Source organism: Uloborus diversus, chromosome 10, assembly GCF_026930045.1.
Source record: "Uloborus diversus isolate 005 chromosome 10, Udiv.v.3.1, whole genome shotgun sequence".
In the NCBI taxonomy this organism is placed as follows: domain Eukaryota; kingdom Metazoa; phylum Arthropoda; class Arachnida; order Araneae; family Uloboridae; genus Uloborus; species Uloborus diversus.
The window spans coordinates 47,514,458-47,536,223 of NC_072740.1; the positions used below are offsets into that span (position 1 = coordinate 47,514,458).

Below are 21,766 nucleotides of genomic sequence, written 5' to 3' on the forward strand. Positions count from 1 at the left end.
AACCCCAAGATTGTTTTGTTTTGGTTTCCAGAAAATCTCACAAACTAAAGTAGTTGCATGCCCAATATTTCTTTTTTATTATTATTTTACGTTAATATAAATAAAACTATTACAATTCTTCAGTGACTTGTATACACAACTGTAAACATTATGAAACATTTTAATGCAAAATTTTAATTCTTTCGGAAAAAAAACACTCCATTTCACCAAATGATCACATAGAAGCTCATTTTCTTGCGTATTAACAAAAACAACTTAAAAATAGGATTCTTTATGTAATAATGATATACTAGGCTTTAAAACTTATTTGAATTCGTAAAAACAATCCAATTGTTAGCGAAAAAAATCTGCTTTGACTTGTTACATACAGTAGATATTTGAGGAAAGGAACAACAACATTTGATCAGAATGAGTAATGTGTAATGTACATGAAAGCTTACATATCAGTTTTACATTCTCGACATTTTAGATATGTCTTTTATCCCTGCAGTGGGGCGATAAAATGAGTACCACTACTGCTTGGGACGGGAACATTACACATTATCCCCATGCACTTTGCGACACTGAGTTTAGTTCAAATTTGCGTTAGATCAGATGTGTGTTGAATTATCCTTGAGACCCATTTGTTATGTCATTAAAGACACGTGTATAATCATACAAAAAAAACCTTGGTAATTTACCCATTAGTGACTAATGTGGATTCGTAGACGATCTCCCATGAATAAAGAGTTCCAAAGATCTCGTAAAAAATCTAAATTTAATTATTACTTAATTAATGATTGGTTTCAGAATGCTATTTATAGTGGCGCCCTTAAAGGTGATTCCGGTGCAAACTGATTAAAAGACTTAGCATACAATTCCACGGAACTTCTGCAAAATCATTATAACACATTTTAATGAGTTTTGCACAGTGAACTTACCAACAGCAAATAAACATTTATTGATGGTAAGTTCATTGTTTTTTTTTTTTTTTTTGGGGGGGGGGGAGGTGTTACTTTCAAAAATATTTACTTTGTTATAACTCGATTTTAAATACATTTGAAGGATTGATTACCAACCATATTGGTTAACTTAAATCATTTCAAATATTCATTTTGCAGGGTCTTTAATACTTAACTAATATTAGTCTTAAATTCAAACTTAAATGTAAGATAACCAGCGCTAACTGAATCGGAACTGGTACAGTTCTGTACCAGTTCCGATTTAATTAGCACTGGTTAGCGGTTTATCATAAATTCACAATCTTGCACGTAACAGTATTTCCATACTAATTAAACCTGAAAATTTTCCACTAAAAGACAAACAAGCACCAGTAGAAAAGTGCGGTTGAAACTATGTAGAAAATTAAGGTTATATTAATTTCTTGTTGTGACTATGCTACATGCTTCTTTTGCTCTCAAAACTATGATTATTCCTTACATCAAAACGATACACGCTTTATTAAATAATCCTAACTATTATTTAATTATATGCATGGTTGCAGAACATGTAGGATATTTAAGCGATCTGGTTTTACAATAATAATAGTCAATTTTTTGAGTATATTAGCTGATGGGAGAAAGACAAAAATAGATTCTACAAAGGTATACTTTTTGATTAATTCTTAAAAGCATTAGCATTGTATAGTAAATGCAAACCAAATAATATCGTCTCTCTCTCTCTATTCTCCTCTTATTCACGTCTTGTCTTTCTTGTGCTTTGTGTCGTCACTATCGCGTCAAAAAAGTGTTTGCGACCATGCATTGCTATGTGATTTCCCATCGTCTAGGTGTACAATATCTGCCCTTAAAAGTATTGCAAGCAATTTGAAAATTTTATATTTTCATAACCATGTACACAAGAGATGTCTTTGATTTTGCGTCGCAATGAATATACTATGCGACTTTCTTATGTCACATAAGACCCACCCTGCTAAAATCATTGGATTTTTTTTTTAAACCAAAAACACTTGATATTAAAATCATGGGCCTTCATGTATCGCAGACACAAAAATTGGACCTGAAAATTGAACTAACGAAATTATTAGGAAAATTCTTGTTATCTAATCGTTGTGTGGTGCACAACCAGAATAAAGCATTATGAGAGCGCGGGGTACTTTTTAATGGACTTCACGAAACATGTTATTTAAAATCCTCTAATGACCAATGTACAAGATATTTCTTGTTACTACATGATTATCCCCGTCAGTTTTTAAAAAGTTTTACTTAAAAATATATCGTATTTTATTATAGTCTTAGTATCCCACTTATAGTTACGGACGTAAAACCATTAAATAACAAGAATCACAACCCTGTACCTATTATGTAAATAATATTAATAATTAAACTTTTACGACTTTTCAAAAGCATTTTTAAATTGACTAACAGTATTTTTAAATTAATGATAATGATTCATATGCCTGATTTGATACTTTAACCTCATTTACTATGTTTTTAATGTCCAGGAAAGTAATATGCAAGTGTATTATATTAATTATTGATGTACTTATTTATCTCATATACGCGCCTTGGCAATTTGAAAAAAATATACATTAAAACCACTTACAAATGCATCGTTAGTATCCATTAACAAATAAAAAAAATACAATATTATATGACTTACTTTATCGTGTGCTTCTATCAGTTGTGTGTCAATTTTTAAAAATGGTGAATAAGATAAGGAGGGAAAAAACATATTTGAGTTTTTATTCACGCGGCACGGATTTAAAAGTTTCAGTGATGCGTCAGTAAAATAATTACTTTGTTCTTGCTTTCTTCCATGCATTTCAAACACCTATTCTTCTAAAATATTTAGAGAGCGAGAGAAAAAAAGAACTTTAAAACTTGTATAACAAACAGGAAGATTGCATAGAAGGGTTAAAATCCCAGGTTCACTTGTTACTTGACATGGCTTTTATGAAACTAGAATGTGGATCCAATAGCGAAACAAACATGATTTTTTTTTTTATTAAATCTGCGGCAGTACTTCATTTTCACGTTTTACTGACTTTATATAAACAGAATGAATTGGGCTGCATAATGTTTGCTTGACGGAAATATCGTTGGATCAAAGTCGTTGGTTTTGTTTGAAAATAAAGGACATAAAATGTTGGAATAAAAGGTCAGTATAGAGGGGGTAAAATTGCAATTATTTTTAGCCTAGAAATATTTTTAAAGGAAATGTGAAAGTTTAAAAATGCTAAATACTGTTTAAGGCTTTCACGGCTGGCGTCAATATGGGGAGATAACATTTCCGGGCTTATTGGCCGTGGTCTAATTGGAGAAGAAACAGCTGAAGTACAATCAAGATATTGTCATCTTAGCCGCTGACAAAGGAAATGCCACCGCCGTCCTTAACACCGAGGACTACCAGGACAAGATCCAAGAATTGTTAGAACCCGATATCTACAGGTCCCTAACTAAAGATCCAACTGCGAAAATTCTGCGAGAGACATACAGACTCATCAAAGATTCGCCAATCTTACCCGAGATACAACGCACCATAAAGAAATCAGAAGCTCTCCCTCCTAGACTCTATGGACTATCGAAGCTCCACAAGTCTAGAGTTCCCCTTCGACCAATTGTAAGCGCCATTGGTTCACCGACATATGAAGTCTCCAAGTACATCACGGGTCTTCTGAAACCATTTATTGGATTATCATCATCTTTCATTAGAGATTCCAGTGACTTCGTTCAAAAAATCCAGTCAATTTCTCTCCAGCTATCCGATTTGCTCATAAGCTTCGACGTTGTCTCACTCTTCACAAAAGTCCCAGTTGAAGATGCACTACAGCTGATTACTCCACTTTTCCCTCCCGACATCGCAGCCCATTTCAAGCACGTCCTGACGACCACTTATTTAAAGTGGAACACAAAATTCTATGAACAACGGGATGGAGTTGCCATGGGCAACCCCTTAAGCCCTGTCGTCGCTAATTTCTACATGGAGTTCTTCGAACAGAAAGCCCTTGCCTCCGCCACAAAGAAGCCCGAGGTTTGGTTCCGATACGTTGATGACACTTTGCGGTGTGGAGCCATGGAGAAGAAGACCTGCAGTTGTTTCTTCAACAACTGAATAGCATTCATCCCGGAATTCAGTTCACCATGGAGAAGGAGAGCAATAATCAGTTGCCTTTCCTCGACGTTCTTGTGACGAAAAAGGAAGACGGGACGCTCGGCCACCAAGTGTACCGCAAGCCCACACACACAGACCGTTACCTTCATAAGAACTCAAACCACCACCCGAGACAAAAAATGGCTGTCATCAATACCCTTATGCACCGAGCAGAAAGAATCTGCGAAACGACACATTTGAAGGAGGAAATGAAACACCTTGAGCTAGCATTTCAAGCCAATGGATTCACTGTAGGAGAAATTAGAAGAGCCCTTCATCCCAGGAGGTCCCTAAATAACGAACAGAAGTCTACCCCATCTGAACCATTAGGGAAAGTGTTCTTACCCTACCTACACAAAGTTACTGACCGATTTGGAAAACTCCTTGAAAAACACAACATCAAGACCATTTTCAAGCCCACCACTCAAGTTAGGAATTGTTATCGCCCGCTGAAGGACCCCCGTGACCCTTTCTCCACATCTGGAGTTTACAAAATTCCGTGCTCCTGTGGATCAGTTTATGTCGGAACTACGAAGCGCAGCATCAAGACACGCCTTTCTGAGCATGTTCGTCATTGCCGTTTAGGAAACTATGATAAGTCAGCCGTAGCCGAACACAGCCAACAAGAAGGAGTCCACAACATCAAATTTAAAGACACAGAAATCTTGGCTGCAACATCTCATTATTTTGCCCGTCTTCATCGCGAAGCTATAGAAATTTTCAAACACCCCTTTAATTTCAACAGAAAAGAGCAGAATTTCAATTTACCAAAAACATGGCACCCTGCCCTTAGATCCGCTCGCCACAACAGTCTAAAACATACTGTGGTCCCATCCAATCAGAAACCGGTAGCCACCACGGCTTGTGACTCCCATCCAATCAGGTACCAGGATCACCCAGCGGCTTGAATCTCATCCAATCAAGAACCTTATTCCACCAGCGGCTTGAGAACGCCTCCAAATCAGGACCAGCAGCCCAGCAGCAGTTTGCTTAAATACCGGAGCCAACGAAGCCAGGAATCAGTCCCACCAAACTCAAACCACTGATGATGACTGCAGCAAAGCAAGCCGAAACGTCTGGAATTTCTACTCCAATTAGACCACGGCCAATAAGCCCGGAAATGTTATCTCCCCTTATTTTAAAGACGCTATTTAACAAGTTTCTGCTTGCTTCTTTTCTATTTATTCACATTATCCCTAAAGAGATCTAAAGTTGGCTTTGATTAACTATTATTGTGTGTCTCCTATTCCTTCTTACAAATACACGAAGCTATTTGCAAAAAACGAAAAATCAAAGTTTGTGAAAAAAAAATTAGTACACGCAAAATTTTAAAATTTGTTTATATATACACAGGGTCCATCTCGAATCTAATACAATTCCTTTTTTTAAAGTAATTTAGTGAAAAGATTTACACAAACACTAAAAATTATTCAAAGTAATGGCCTTTGGCCTCTAAACATTTTTTCCTGCGTCTCTGCCATGACTGGTAAGCGTCCTGAAAGTCGTCTATGGGGACATCTCCCAAGGTCTTCCCCGGCTGATTGGATCTCTTCTATAGATGAAAAACGGTGTCCTTTCAGGTCTGCTTTAATCCGAGGGTACAAAAAGAAATCTGCCACGACGACGTCAGGAGAATTGGAGTGAGGCAGCGTTGTCAAATGTTGTTTGGCCAGAAACTCGCGGACTCGCTGCGCGTTGTGACAACTTGCTTTGGCACGAGCTTGGCGCACACTTTCCTCTTCGCTAAATCTTGGATAGCATTGCAAAACAGAGCAGTACATGCCATGTTCAGTTCATTGGCAACCATTTTGATAGTCAATCGATGGTCAGTACTAACAGTTGACGAACACGACCACATTGTTGTCGGTTTTGCTGGTTGACGGACACCCAAAGCGTTGTTCGTCTTGAACCTCTTCCCGACCCTCTCTAAAAGCCTTTACCCACCTCGAAACTTGTAAGTATGACAGAGAAGAGTCCCCATAGGCGTCACGAATCCTTTTGTTAGTCTCCGCAAGAGATTTTTTTTTAGTTTAGTACAAAGTCGGCACGCGGAGATTTACAGTGACGTCCGACCACTTCCACAGCTCGGAGAACACTGGGACCGGTTTCACGGCAAACCTAAGGGTCTCCGCCCCCCTCAACCAAAGTAATTCAATTCCGCTCTGGACAATAAGAGCCGTGTTCTAAAATATCAGAGAACATTTTTGACCATTTTATTACCGAAACCAGAAACTTAAGTCTTAAACTACCAGAGACTATAGCACTAACAGACTAAGGTAACAACAAACCGGTTTTATCTTCCATGCGACTATTTAAAGTTGCTTTCAGGACTCTATATTGTCGGCAGACTTCGTTAAGGCTCATTCCACCATTTCTATAGCACGTTACATGCTCTCACTTGTCCACTGGCCATATTTGACTCTTTTTTGCATTTGTTTTTGGAATAGCAAAAGTATTTGAAACTGTATTATTATATTTTAATTTTTTTATCAATTTTATATGAAGAAATATGCCCTAAAATTATAGTAAAGTATAAGAGTTTTCATGAATTACTGAGATTATTTTTTTCATTTTCACATTTATTTTGAAACAATTGACCAATTTTCAAAGGTAATTAAGCTGAAATTACAACAATATTTGAGATTTTCCATGAATGAACCACTTTGTCAGGCGGTCCATTCGTGGAAACATCTAGTGGTCGAATGGTAGCAACTGCGTCATTTTGGATATTCTTATAGGTGTTACTATTAGAATTAAATAAACATAAAATGTCTATCAACTCGTTCTTAGAGAGCCATCTAAATCAATGCAGTTAAGGAAGCATACAGCTTACCTTATCATATATGTTCTTCATCTGTTTTGTATATCTGTAGTCCAAATTATGTGTTGGAGGAATCTTCCGCTAAATGAGACTGATATCCATATATGTATATTCACGAACTCATTAAAACATTACTCCTTCTAAACTAAGAAACACAAATTTAATATATGTATTACAGCACTACATGTTTACAGTATAATCAGTAAGAGAGAAGTGAGTAGAGTTCTAACAAGGAATTAAAGTTCCTGGTTTGCTATTTGGCGACAGCGCCGTCTAGTGGAGGAAGTGGGCAACATACACAGTTTCTAACATTCCCCCTTGTGTGTTGAACACTACATTAGTCCAAGTTCTGAGCGGAATTTCTCAAATAGAGGTTTTGCTAGAGGCTTTGTAAAGGCATCTGCAACCATTTCTTGGCTTGGTAGATATATGACTTTTAACACTCCTTTTTCTTGAAGGTCTCTCAACAGATGATATTTCACGTCTATTGCTTTTGTCCTACAGTTGTTTCTATCTGTATGTGATAATTTTATACAGGAAATGTTGTCTTCAAATAATGTGATGGGCAGTTTCTGAGAAAGTCCCAGATCATCAGTGAGTTTGATCAGCCATTGTAACTCTTGAGCTGCGTTTGCTGCTGATATATATTCTGCTTCTGTTGATGACATAGCAACGCAATTTTGCCTTTTTTAATTTCCATGCGATGCAATTTTTTCCGATTTTGAAGACATTTCCCCCTGTCGACTTTCTTGTTGTGAAATCATTTCCCCAATCTGCATCTGCATATGCAGTCAGAATTGGTTCATCTTTGCTAATTGTTAGCTTTATATATTTTGTTGTTTTCAGGTATCGGATGACTCGTTGTACTGCATTCCAATCTCGTTGTCTTGGTTTTTCGTTTACCTTGTTACACCTGATATGTATAGTAGGGCTTCGATTGCTTGTCTATATTCTGTATTATCTGGTAGTAAGTCATCTTCTCCTTCTAACTTTAAGTATTCAGTTTCCATTGGTGTATAAGTTGGTTTTGAGTCACTTAAGTTAAATTTCTCAATTATTTCTTCTATTTTGTTCATTTGGCTTAGACAATAGCTTCCATCTTCTTTCTTTTCAACATTTATTCCTAGATAGTAATTTGCTTCTCCTAGGTCTTTTACTTCGAAATGTTTTCTCAGCATGTTAGTTATCCAATTCATGTTTTCTTCTTTTTCTTTCTTCCCGGCAATCAGGATATCATCTACATAAAGTATTATGTACAACTGTTTGTTTTTGTGAATAAATAAGCAGGGATCGGATTTACTTTGTTCAAAAGAGTATTTCAGTAATACTTCTCCAATCTTTTCGTTCCATGCTTTTGCTGCATGCTTTACTCCATATATGGCTTTCTTTAGTTTACACACTTTATCCTTTTGTTTCGGATCTACATATCCTTCTGGTTGTTTCATGTAGATATCTTCTTTTAAGTCTCCATATAGAAATGCTGTTTTGATATCAATATGCTTTATCTTCAGACCTTTGTATGCTGCTAATGAGAAAAATGCTTTAATTGTTGTATATTTTACAACTGGCGCGAATGTCAGTTCAAAATCTTCACCAAATTTTTGGCTATATCCTAATGCAACTAACCTAGATTTAAATCGTTCTATTTCGCCCTTGGAGTTTAATTTTGTTTTGAAAGTCCATTTACATCCAATTGCTCTCTTCCCAACTGGCAAATCGACTAACTCCCATGTGTTGTTATCATACAAAGATTTCATTTCTTCCTTTGTGGCTTGGATCCATTTTTCTCTTTGCTTTTCTGGCAAGTCTTGAACTTCTTTCCAACTCTTTGGTGTATAATTGATATCAGTATTGGAGTAATAGCATAATCTTTCTGGTGGTATGCCTTTTGTGCTTCTTTCGGATCTTCGTAGAGGTGTCATTGAAGAGTCTTCTTCAATAGTTTCATCTTCCACATCAGTTTCTGTATTTTCTTCTTCCAGATCATTTTCTGTACTCTCTTCTTTTTTCCTCGCAGAAATAACTGGTGTTTCTACCTCATCTCGATTATCTTCAACAAATCTGACAGTTCTTGATATTATTACCTTCTGATCAGAAGTTAATATTCTGTATCCTTTGCTTCGATTATCATATCCAATGAAAATTCCTTCTACAGATGTTTTATCTAATTTTCTTCGTTTAGATTTGTTGACATAAGCATAGGCTTTTGATCCAAATGTTCTTATATTTGATAGATCGGGTTTTCTTCCGGTCCATAGCTCGTACGGTGTCTTTTTGTTTGCTTTGATTGGCAACCTGTTTTGTAGGTAGTTGGCTGTTAAGACTGCCTCACCCCAAAAACGATTTGGTAATTTGGCTTCTGAAAGAAGACATCTTGTCATTTCTGTCAAAGATCTGTTCTTTCTTTCACTGACCCCATTTGACTGATGACAGTACGGTACCGTTAATTGGTGTTCTATTCCCTGTTCTTTAAGAAATTCTTCACATTCTTTTCCTGTGTACTCTTCGCCATTGTCAGTTCTTAAAATCTTCATCGTTTTCCCAAATTTATTCTTTGTTACTGCAATGTATTCCTTCAGTTTAGATAAGACTTCACTCTTTCTTGTAAGAAGGTAAATCATTGTAAAGCGGGAGAAATCGTCAATAAAAGTGAGGAAATAAAGTTTTCCACCAACGCTTGCATCTTGAAGTGGTCCGCATAAGTCAGAGTGGACGAGGGTCATTAACTCTTTTTCTCTGTGTTTAGATTCTTTAGGATATGGGAATTCACTAAGTTTATTTTCTATGCAAGTACGGCAGTCCTTGATCTGTTCACAACTATCAATTTGAATTCCATCGGCCAAATTTTCTTTCACCAACTGTTTTATTGTTTGGGTGTTTCTATGTCCTAACCTTTTATGCCATAGAGTTATACAATTATTATTCTGACAGTTTGATACGTAGTTTACTTTAATATCTTCGTTAAAAATTACTTCGTACAGACTATTATTTAAAGAAATTGCTTCTAAGTAAATAATGCCATTTTTTCTAACATAACATTTTTTTCTTTCGAAATGCTCTAGAAATCTTTTTTCAGTCATACATTTAACTGATAATAAATTACTTTCAAGTTCAGGAATAAAATATACATTCTTCAAGGTTATGTCAAATACTCCGCTTTCTGTTTTCGTTGTAATTTTAACTTCGCCTATTCCTTGCGAGTGTAGGATTCTCTTATCAGCGATTATAACTTTAACAGGATCATCATTAATTACGAGTGATGAAAACAGTTCCTTTTCTTTAATTAGATGCGACGTGCATCCCGAATCAATGTAAAATGGGTATTTAGCGGTGTTTAGCATTGAAGATAGACAAATCTCGGTGTTAATTGCTGGGATTTTTTCCGAGCGTGCGATGTAGCTACTACTTCCTTGTCCGTCTAATTTATTGGTTTCTTTTTCATAACGCGTGGGCGTTGAGACGGGATTTTGCGGATTACTCATCTCAGTTGAATGCAATTGATCTTTATTTTTTACTTTCATGCAAACTGAAGATCTTTCGTTATTGCGTTTTACTTTCGATTCGTCTTGTGAAAATTTATTTTTGCGATTGAGATTATTTTTATTTTTAAGATGATAACATGTATCTCTTGTATGATTATTTTTCTTGCAATAAGTGCAGTATTTTCCGACATTATTCGGCTTCTTATTCATCAATGACATGTTAGATTTGAATGCTTGCGTATAACTATTCTCTGACACATCTTGTTCCTTTCTTCTATTATATTCATCGATTAATTTGTTTTTTATCAATTTGGAATTTAGCTCTGTTTCCGGTCTTGCTTCTAAAGCGGTTATTAAATTATCGTACGATTTTGGGACAGATATCAATAGTAAAGCGGCTATTTCATCATCTTTTATGTCTTTTCCTACTGCTTTAAATTTATCAATTAATTCGAGAATTTCGGCAACATGTTTATTCATGTCTCCTCCCTCGCACATCTTTGTCGCATATAACTTTCGCAACAATAATAGCTTATTTGATAAATTGACTCTTTCGTGAATAGATTTTAATTTTTGCCAAGTATTTCTTGCGGTGGTTTCATATTTAATGTGAATTACTTGAGCATCTTCAATAAAAAGATTTATTAGTGCTCGCGCCTGGCGGTCTCTTTTTAAGTACTTGTTATCTGGTGATGTGGGTGGTTCATCTTCTACTAAATCAATTAAATCTTCCTTAATCAATATCATTTCCATTCTAAACTTCCATATGGAGTAATTGGAATTATTTAGCTTAGTGATTTGAGGGTTGTTATCTTTTAGCAGAGACATTTTATAGATAATTTAACTAGATGCTAAACTATATATGAATATAACTTATTTTTATCTAAATAGTTAATGCTGCATTTATTAATAGACTTTCAGTCTCATAATCTATTAGAATTAAATAAACATAAAATGTCTATCAACTCGTTCTTAGAGAGCCATCTAAATCAATGCAGTTAAGGAAGCATACAGCTTACCTTATCATATATGTTCTTCATCTGTTTTGTATATCTATAGTCCAAATTATATGTTGGAGGAATCTTCCGCTAAATGAGACTGATATCCATCGATGTATATTCACGAACTCATTAAAACATTACTCCTTCTAAACTAAGAAACACAAATTTAATATATGTATTACAGCACTACATGTTTACAGTAAAAGCAGTAAGAGAGAAGTGAGTAGAGTTCTTACAAGGAATTAAAGTTCCTGGTTTGCTGTTTGGCGACAGCGCCGTCTAGTGGAGGAAGTGGGCAACATACACAGTTTCTAACAGTTACTGCTGGGACGAATCATGATAAAACATAAAGTATGGGGAATTGTACTGGAAAAAGCACTCTCTTTTAAGTCAATGTTCATGTTTAATTGATCACGGATATTTAAAGCATGTTATAACTAAATGAAAATCTCAATAATTAGTAAAATAATGGTAGAAATCTGTTCTGACCGATTAACAATATGATTAAATAATTTTAGCTACTTAACGACTCTGCAGTAGACTGTTTTCGGACAAAGGAAGGTACTAAAACTGATTACGCGTCTTCAAAAACTCTGGTGGGGGAAATATCTTCGCGGTCTAGTCACGGAACCGGTTCATTGACGGCAACCTTCCCCCATATATATTACGGTGTCCCGAAAGTATTCAAACTTTATAATTCATGTATTTGCCCTTATAGCTCCATGCGTACCACATAAATATTTATCCAATGTATGTAAATAATTAATACTTGCATCATCCTTGAAAATTGAACCCCTTTTCTAAAGTTGTTGTGTTTTAGTGGAGGATAATGATAACAGTTATATACTCTTAATTAAGACAAGAATTTAGTAATGTACATCAGAATTTAAGTTTGAATATCATTAAATGCTATATACAGAACAAACATTAGAAGAAACATATACATTGTACCACAACATTCTATTTCTTCTGTTTATGTATGAAATTGATAATTAAAAAATTCCGGGAGTTAAATCGTAGCCTCATACAATATATCTAATGAAGTAGGGGTACGGAGGGGTGACAAAGTTAAATGTTTAAGATAACTTACCTTTTTCAAAATAAACAACCTGGAAATATATAATAAATGAAATGATCATTTACCCTTTTTTCCCAGTTTTTAAAAGTTCAAATTTACAGCCAAAATAGAAATATGCTTCAATGCCAGTTTTATTATAAAAAACATTGTTAATTCTTAATTAACAATGTTTATGTCATTTTCAAAACAAACTTCAAAGTTGTTTATTTTAAAATAAGCAAGTTATCTTAACCATTTCGCTTTGCCCCCCCCCCCAAGTACCCTTACTTTATTGGATATTTTGTATGAGGCCACGATTAAACTCACGGATTTTTTTAATTATCAAATTCATACATTAGTAGAAGTAATAGAATGTTGTTGGATATTATATCTGTTTTATTAATGTTTGCATTTAATAGTGTTGAAACTTAAATTCTGCTGTAAATTACTAGATTTTTGTCTTAATTAAGAGTGTATAAGTTATCATTATTCTCCATTATTACAGCAACGTTAGAAAATGGATACAATGTTCAGGGATGATGCAAGTATAAATAATTTACACACATTTTTGATGTATTATCCATTGAGATCTATTGCATTGGAATCCTCCATAGACTGATCCATAAATTGTGCACTAAAATATCTATTCGAAATAGTAATTTGGTTCTTGCAAACGCAATTCCAATTTTCACATTCCAGTCCCTGAGCTAGGTTACAGCTCGTTTAAACCAGGCACTAAACACACTAGCAATGCCTTGATCGAATATGCTACGTCTACTACGCTTTAAATATAACAGAATTCATATAATTAACTAGGTCTTTACGTGATGGTAGTTTATGCTTATACGTTTTAATTCATTTCTGTTAACAAGCTCTGCCATGAATAATTTCAACTTAACATGAATCATATTTTAGTTGATTAAAATGAAACTGCTAGAGGCTGTGAAATTTAAGACTACTTACAAATCTATGTGCATTAATTAAATCGTTTTTTTTTTTTTTTTTTGACAATGAAAACTTATTCATTTGGGGAAATCATTAATTCAGTAATCATAACAACCAATCAAAAAACAAGTAAAGCTAAAAGTATTTTAGCATAGTGATTTGCTTGGATTTTTACCCACTTTAGTCCTTAAGTTAATATAAGTTCTTTGCCTCAGAAAAAAAAACTTATTCAATTCTTGATTAACTAATTGATTTATTAATTTCTAAAACATTTTTTCTTTATTATTTATTTTTTATTAATCTTTATTATTTTCACATTTTTCCTAAACGCATCATAGTGAAAGAAATTTACATGTCAACCAAAATAAAAACAATGAAATAAATTATGAATCCTGCTTATGTTTTCAAGCTTTACCTTACGTTTATTGATGGTGAGATAAATGGGTATCATTATTCGATTTCCGATGGTTTTTAATCCTTCTGAACTCGCGCTGTGAGAAAAATTCTCAACCAAGAAGTACATCTGGCACTATACACTAAAGGGGGTAAGAGCTGCTCTCTAGCTCCTTCTTGTAACCTTTTTTTGATATCCGAGATGTTTAGCAACGGTTACTCTTTTTCTTGTGGTCAAGGGGAAAAGGGAGGGTCTGTTATTTGGAGTTGACGAAGTGTGAGCATTTTTCTCATCCGCGAGTTCTAGTGAACTTTTTTTTTTTTTTCGAATGTGAATATTTTCGTCATCAAGCGAATGCTCGCGTACATTCCAAAATTTTTTATTTCATATTATGAAATATTAAACAAGTTATATACCTAAACGGATAAGAATAAAGGAATAAATTAATTAAATATTATAGTTGTTGATTTTGAGGGAAATGGGTGAATTGAGAAAAATTCTCACTTGTGTGTTCGCAGGTTACTCGTTTTGAAGCAAGTTCTAAAGTTCTAACAGTGATCCACATCACTTTGACAGAGCTGTTGATACTCTAACACCGTCCACCTATAAGTGTTACATCCCTTTGCAGTTCATCCAAGAGATGCATCAAAGGATACTGGTCAAATACTGGTGATATACATTTTTTTACACATATTAGAACTTTTTTTTTTTTTTTTTTTTGCTGATCTATCGCCAGCTTCGTCACATTCTGTATCACTTAGAGGAAGTTTTAAAAGAGCATCTGAAGGACTTCAAAAAATGAGAGGGTCAGAGTTATCTTGCTGTATGCTAGGAATGAGATATCGTAGTACTCGCACATTGTGTGTGACACTAATTCCATTTCGTATTGCAATTTTGTCCCGTTGGTTAGTAGACACAAATTCAGATCATAATTTATAAATGCCTAGTTTAGGCACATATACTGTATTCACGTAAAATTCATCATAATTACTCATTGATTAGTTTATACCAGTAACTACCCTTTTTTTGGGGGGGGGACTATTTATAAAGAAGTAATAATTTTAGCGCTGTTCAATTTCAGTGCAACAATCACATACATTGTTATAATAAGGAACGTTTCTAAAAAAATAATAATAATAAAAACAATACACCTATGATTGCATTACACACTGATAAACAAAATATTTATTTACCGCAGCAAAGAAAAAATATTTAAAAAAAGGCATAGTTTTAAGAAGGACTGTTTAAGGAAAGAAAGAAGAAATTGCCAAAACTAATTGCTTTGGATTGTAATTCAAATATAATGGCATTATTGTCGAATCCTTAGAGTTGGAATCTACACTGGAATGTTTAATTTTACTTGACATGACTGAATGTAGCATTTAAGATTAAATGTGACAAATAAACAACACTTGCATCGATTGCACGTTACTCGAATATTATTTTGGCATTTTAAGGCGAGAATTATCTATATACATATATATGGGAAGGTTGCCATCAGTGAAACACATAGCAGTTTTCAATTTTTTTAGAAAGAAATCCAACTCTTATTTCACGTTAATTATAGGAACAATTTCTCAGTATATTTCTCTTTTAAAAGTAATATTCATTTTCACGATAAATATACACAATAAAGAATGAAAATTAAAAATAAATATTTTAGCATGTGGTCCATTCATGGCTACCGGTTGCTATGGAGGAACCATCGAGTTTCCATCGATGGACCGCATTGTCAAATTAAAAATTCAATACGTAACTTACAAATATTTATAACAGGTGATCAATAAACAATACAAGTGACAATAAGTGATAGAAAAATAGATTTATTTTCTAAAATGTTTTATTTTTGGATAAGAGGAGCATAAAATACCCAGCACTCACACAACACACAGCTGTTGGCATCCCATCTGGTTCTCCACTTGATATTTCCCCAACCTGCGCAACACTGTACTTAGCTAAAATCTTTTCAACCTCTTTTGAACTGTTAAGAATTTTTTTTTAATCGATTTTGAGAATTTTCGTTCGAAGCAAGATTGAATTTGCTCTCTTAAATGTCAGAGAACATTTTTGACCATTTTATTATTAAAACCAGAAGCTTAAGTCTCAAACTACTGGATAATATAGTACTAACAGCCTTTTTTTCTTAATTAAATCTATGAAACATATTATTTTTCTCAGCCTCTTGAAAGGCCAAGTCCCCCCAATTTTTCGCAAGTAATTCCAAAAACTTCTGCTCTAGTTTCAAAATATGATTCACTAATCATATTCCTATTTAGGAGGACTTATCTCCTTAATTTTTAATAAGTGACTAAGGCAACAACAAACCAGTTTTATTTTCCATGCGACTGTTAAATTTGGTTTACGGACTCTATATTGTAGGTAGACTTCACTAAGGCTCATGCCTCCATTTCTATAAGCTACTGTAGCACGTTACATGCACTTGTCCACTGGCCATATTTTACTATCTTTGGATTTTTTTTCTTTTTGGCACGGCAAAAGTACTTGAAACTGTATTATTATAATTTGAATTTTTAATCAATTTTATAAAAATTGCCTTGAAATTATGATTGTATAAAAATTTTCTTGATTTACTGAGATTATTTTTTTCATGGTCATATTTATTTTAAAAGAATTGAGCAATTTTCAAAGGTAATTGAGCTGAAGTTACAATAATATTTGAGATTTTCCACGAATGAACCACTTTGTCAGGTGGTTCATTCGTGGAAACACCTTGTGGTCCAATGATAGCAACTGAATCATTTTTAATATTCTTATTGTTGTTACTGCTGTGACAAATTATGATGAAACATGAAGCATGGGGAATTGTACTTGAAAAGGCACTCTTTTAAGTCAATGTTCGCGTTTAATTGATCAGTAATGTTCAAAGCATGTTATAAGTAAATGAAAATCTCAATAATTAGTAAGACAATGGTATAGAAATCTTTTCTGACCGATTAACAATATGATTAAACTAGTTGACCCGTGCGGAACTCCGCACTCTACTTCGAATCGTTTCACATGTGGCGTTTTTCTTTTTAAAAATTTCAAAGAAGAACATTATGAAGAAGAATCGAAAAAAGTAACCGGATTTAAGTAAGCGGAAAAAAGGGAAGGCATAAAAGAAGGCATGCAATTTAAAAACATCAGCTACAAAACCTCGTTAAATACAACGTTGTTATGATGTAATTTTTGCTCACTTTTTGGTTATACGTATTTTCAATGCAAACATAAATATCATTAAAAATGTGACTGAGTGACTCGTGAAAAAGCAGTAGTTGTGCATGTGAAAAAACGGGTTGCAGCAAATACAATCCTGCCTACGTGAGCATGTGACGGAAAAAAAGGGCATAAAAGATATATGTATTGGCACGGATTCAAACTGGCGCCATTCTGACTGTCAGCATGACACTCCAACCAACCGAGCAATTTTGCCTTCGTTTTCGAGTACTATTCATTGAAGCAATGTGTAATAAAAAACAGCCAAAAAGCTTTTTGCCAAAAAAAAAGGACCATGCATCTATGTTTTGTCATTAGCCAGCTGATACGCTTTAAAATTATTTGAGGAAGATCTCGCGTAGCGATTGAAACAAACATTCTAGAGAATTAATATGTTACATTGAAAATAAATGTTTTTATTTTTGAAAGTTGATACAATTTCCCATATCAGACTGCTTTAACCGTTACGACTTGAATGCCAGCACATGTTTTTCTTTTAATCGAACACTTCAAAATTCAAAACCAAAACCAGTTGGACTGAATCCGTTTTTTAAGTGTAATTTTTCGAACGTAGAAAAATTTAATTTTTTTTTCCGCCGAAAGCAGAGGATAAGAAAAGGATTTCTTACTTTTGAAGTTGATAATAAATTCAATGTTTTGCATCGTATTCGAATAAATAGTTAAAGGTTTAGTGGGTGAGACTCGTAATTTCAATTCGGCATAGTAGTTCTTTATTCATACAAAAGGTCGAACACTGCTAACAGCAAAATCTACATTTCAGCATACAATGAAGAGTTTTTCTGCGCAAAAAGGATTCCCTTGAGGTCTGAATTTTTTAATCTAATATTTTTTTTTGCTTACATTATGCTTAATAATCTGAATGGAGTTAAAGATTTAAAAAAAAGAATGAATACCCTTTGATTAATAGTTAATTTATCTGAATAATAACTGTAGCCTGCATAAAAGAGTTGAAATGCCAAGGAGCATTCCCGTCGCGTTTATGTTATTGCCTTACGTGTGTTATCTGTTGTAAAGAGTATTGTGAGGCTCTGAAAAGTTGAGCTCCGACTCTGACAATGTTTACCCTTGTTTCGATAAATAAGGAGCGGTAATTGGTGCTAAATTGAGCTGAGAAACTTTCTTAGTACTTTTTCAAAAATATTCCAACTAAAATCCGAGCCAATAACACGTCTATTTTTCCCTAAACTCCCCTAAAACAGGTAAACATAGTCAAGGTCACAGCTCAACTAAACAGAGCTGCACTATACATGTAATGCGTAACATTAATCTGTAATGCGTAATATTAATCTAAATTAGCTATAATGGTGGACCCGAAGTTCAGCCAATTAACAGGCTTAATTGTGATTTTTTTTTCGCCGCGAGCGGTGCAAAAAAATTGGAAATTGTATTAGAATTTTGAATTAAAAAAAATCTGTATAAGAACTAAAGGCTGCATAAAGCTTATGCAAGAGCAAGGGGCCTTTCCGAAAAATTGATTTTACGACCGTAGGTTTTGTTTTTAAAAATTTATACAATTTGTTATCGCAGGCTGCTTGAACCGTTATGGCTTAGATGGCAGCACGTGCTCATCATTTAAACGATCGGATAAAATACAAAATCAGTTGAACTATGTTCGTTTTTTAAGCGCAGCTTTTCAAATGTAGTAAAAATGTGACTGGCTGTTTGTTTTTTGCCGAAAGAAGGGAAAAAAAATTATATTTTACCCGTCAAGTTGTTAGTAATTTTAATGTTTTACTTCGTATTCTAATACATATTTATAGGTTAACTAAATGAAAAGCGTAATTTCAATTTGGGGTAATAATTTTTTTTTTTTTTTTTTTTTTTGTCCAAAGAGTCAAAAACTGTCATTACAAGATCTACATTTTAGTATACGATTTTTTATCTGAAAAAAAATTCTTCCAGTGAAGTCTGAAATATTAAACCTGATACTTATATTTTCGCATACATCATGCTTTATTTTTCTGACCAGAGCCAAAGCTTTAAAAACAAAACAAAAACCTTATAATTAAGTATCCAGTGAGCTACAGGTTGCATCAACTTTTCGTAATATCAAGGAGCGTTCTTACCACATTAATTTTATTCCCCCACTTGTGTTATTTATTTTTTATAATTGTCCATGTAATGCATGATATTTGTCTAATTTTTCGATGCAGATCACCCAGGACGGGGCCCGAACACTCGTTCTTCTGGTTACCAGTCGAACGCTCTGCCAATCGAGCTATTCTGCTCTGCCGATAACGGAGCAAGTTAAACTTATAAATTTAACCGAAAACCTCAATCCGGTGCTTTAAAACAGGTTTTTTTTTTAACAGAAAAAATAATTTTTAGACTTTGGGTCTATTTTTCGTCAGTAGCCTAAACAATAAGCTTTAAAAAAGGGGTAAATCAAAGAAATCGATCAAGAATTGAAGAAGATCTCGCGTAGAAACCAAAAACAGGCTACAGAAATAATATATATATAAGGATAATTTAAACTATTTAAGAACTCTGCAGTAGATTGTTTGTAGACAAAGAAAAGTACTAAAACTGATTACGCGTCTGCAAAAACTCTGGTACGGGAAATACCTTCGTAGTCTAGTCATGAAGCCGGTTCACTGATGGCAATCTTCCCCTTTATTAATAGAAGTTGCGTTTTGCTTGTTGCTATGAATATTTTTTACTGAACTACACTTCTACAGTCAAATTAAATTTGACTCATTCACATAAATATTATGCATTAGAAAAGCGAGAGAGAAAAGTGGTGTATACCGGGGATTGAACGAGATGCCTTTGTAATGGCATAAGATTTGTCTACAACCTGAACTACCTAGACTTTAAACGCAGGTAGACATTTCTCCAAGAATTACGGAGTGCAAGCATATTATGTTGTTTTAACTCAACAGTGGTGAATTTAACAAATCGTAGTTATAAACGTTAAATGAAAATGGAAAGAACAAAATCTCTCGAATTTGGGATCAAACTATAAATCTTTAATATACCGTTCAAATGTTTTATCATCGTAAATGTATGAGTCTGAGATGCTGAGCCACAGAAAGGCCTAAGGGCTAACTTTATCACTGAAAAAAACTAATTAGAAAATTTTACACGACATTGAAATAACTGCAGGAAATATATCTACCAGTTTATGTACCTATGGAGATTTCTCCACATCATTCATTCTCCACAATCTCATAATCGATGTTTCAAATAGGATTTTTGACAAATATGAAAAATACATCAATCTAGAAAAACACTCTTGGATTAACCTTGTTAAATTTTGTATTTTTGAGACTTACTTATAAGTGGTTCAATTTTCTACAGACAGATCAATGGAATATCAATGGGCACATCTTTTTCTAGTGCATTTGCCAATCTATTTTTGCATTATTATGAATCTATTTTTTAAATAAACAACAGTATAGAAGCATTTAGATATACTAATGACATTTTTAACAACAATGATTTTCACAATTTACATAAAGACATTTACCCAAATGAGCTACTGCTAAAACAAACAAATAAGGATGAGTCAGTTAATTTTCTTAATCTCAATATTCAACTAAATAATAAAGATCCCAGTATAGCTTTGCATGATAAACGTCAGGATTTTGATTTTAAAGTGTATTCTTTAATTCATTTTCACAGTTGTGTCAGTAAAAAAGTGTTCAAAAATATAATTATTTCACAAATTACTAGATGTAAAAAAATCTGCAATAATAAAACAAATCTGAAAACAGCGATTTAAATTTTAACTGCAACCCTAACTGAGAACCAATATCCGGAGCATCTTACGAAACATTTCATTTGCAAGCTTGTGGAGGATTAGCGGTAGGTCAATTTTTCTGTTCCTTGAATTTGATTCTTATACTTTCTTTCTTTTGATATTGAGTTCAATTGTGAATTTTGTTCTCTTATAGTTTAAATTAGTTATGAAATTGTTCTAATTATCTTTATATAAAACTTGTATTTTTGGTTTGTAAATGTTCTTACTTCTGTCATGTTGATATTCTGGACTTGCGGTACCCCTATTTGCTTGTTTTGTGAGATGTCGGGGGCTAGTGCTGCTTTTTTAGGCAATTTCGCCAGCAACACTCACGAAACATCTCATGGTTTTTCCCTACCCTTTGAGAGTACCCCCTGATGAAGCCCCAGGATATTTTCGGATTTTTTCAAAACAGTACAAACATATTCAAGAATAAACATTCAAAATAAATTGGAAAGTGCAAAAAGCCAAAACTCAGAAACAACACCAAAATGAAAAAAAAAAAAAAAATCACCAAAATGAAAAAAGAAAACCACCAAAATGAAAAAAGGTGAATTTTACCGATACTTTTTCAATGGAAGGACCGGTCCCTAAGTTCACAAGGCCCTTTCTGTTTAGCAAGAGAGAAGGTCCCAATAACGTGCTGCCCTCCCCGATAGCCATGGAGGAAAATTGGACATGAAAACAAGATTGAAAACAAACTTGAAAATTAAGAAACGAAATAGTTTTCAGACTAACCTTCAAGGTTAGTTAACAATTAAATTTTTGTCTGGGTTTGCAAGCTTATGGTGTATTAGGGTAACATTTAATAAACGTTTTTCCAGCACGCCAAGGGGCGTGCCTTTCACACAGTGAACACAAGCACTTAAACACATAAATATTTATAAAGTCACGTAAATCCACTACATTTTTGCACTTTCTGTGGTTCATAATATCTTCCTTTTCTGTTACATTTATAAGTTCAAAATTCGTTTTTGTTTGATACCGGGTGTTAT

The 21,766-nt window shown here is 33.9% G+C and overlaps 2 protein-coding genes across 2 annotated transcripts; both read left to right on the forward strand.

Annotated features, from left to right (window-relative positions):
* Positions 1-693: 693 nt before the first annotated feature.
* LOC129230991 (uncharacterized) lies at positions 694-4,053 on the forward strand. Its single transcript, XM_054865235.1, has 2 exons — positions 694-817; positions 3,302-4,053. Exons 1-2 carry the CDS (start codon positions 694-696, stop codon positions 4,051-4,053), a joined length of 876 nt encoding a protein of 291 aa, XP_054721210.1.
* A 29-nt stretch (positions 4,054-4,082) lies between these two features.
* Positions 4,083-6,998, forward strand: LOC129230992 (uncharacterized). The gene is made up of 2 exons (XM_054865236.1): positions 4,083-4,781; positions 6,966-6,998. The coding sequence occupies exons 1-2, from the start codon at positions 4,083-4,085 to the stop codon at positions 6,996-6,998; spliced, it is 732 nt and encodes a 243-aa protein (XP_054721211.1).
* The last annotated feature ends 14,768 nt before the right edge of the window (positions 6,999-21,766 follow it).

Excerpts from the sequence above, each read along its gene's own strand:
- LOC129230991 (XM_054865235.1), top strand. The coding sequence starts at position 694 with ATGTGGATTCGTAGACGATCTCCCATGAATAAAGAGTTCCAAAGATCT. Across the intron at positions 818-3,301 it reads TTATAGTGGCGCCCTTAAAG|CCGCTGACAAAGGAAATGCC; the intron begins GTGATTCCGGTG and ends TTGTCATCTTAG.
- LOC129230992 (XM_054865236.1), top strand. The coding sequence starts at position 4,083 with ATGGAGAAGGAGAGCAATAATCAGTTGCCTTTCCTCGACGTTCTTGTG. Across the intron at positions 4,782-6,965 it reads CTGCAACATCTCATTATTTT|TCCAAATTATGTGTTGGAGG; the intron begins GCCCGTCTTCAT and ends GTATATCTGTAG.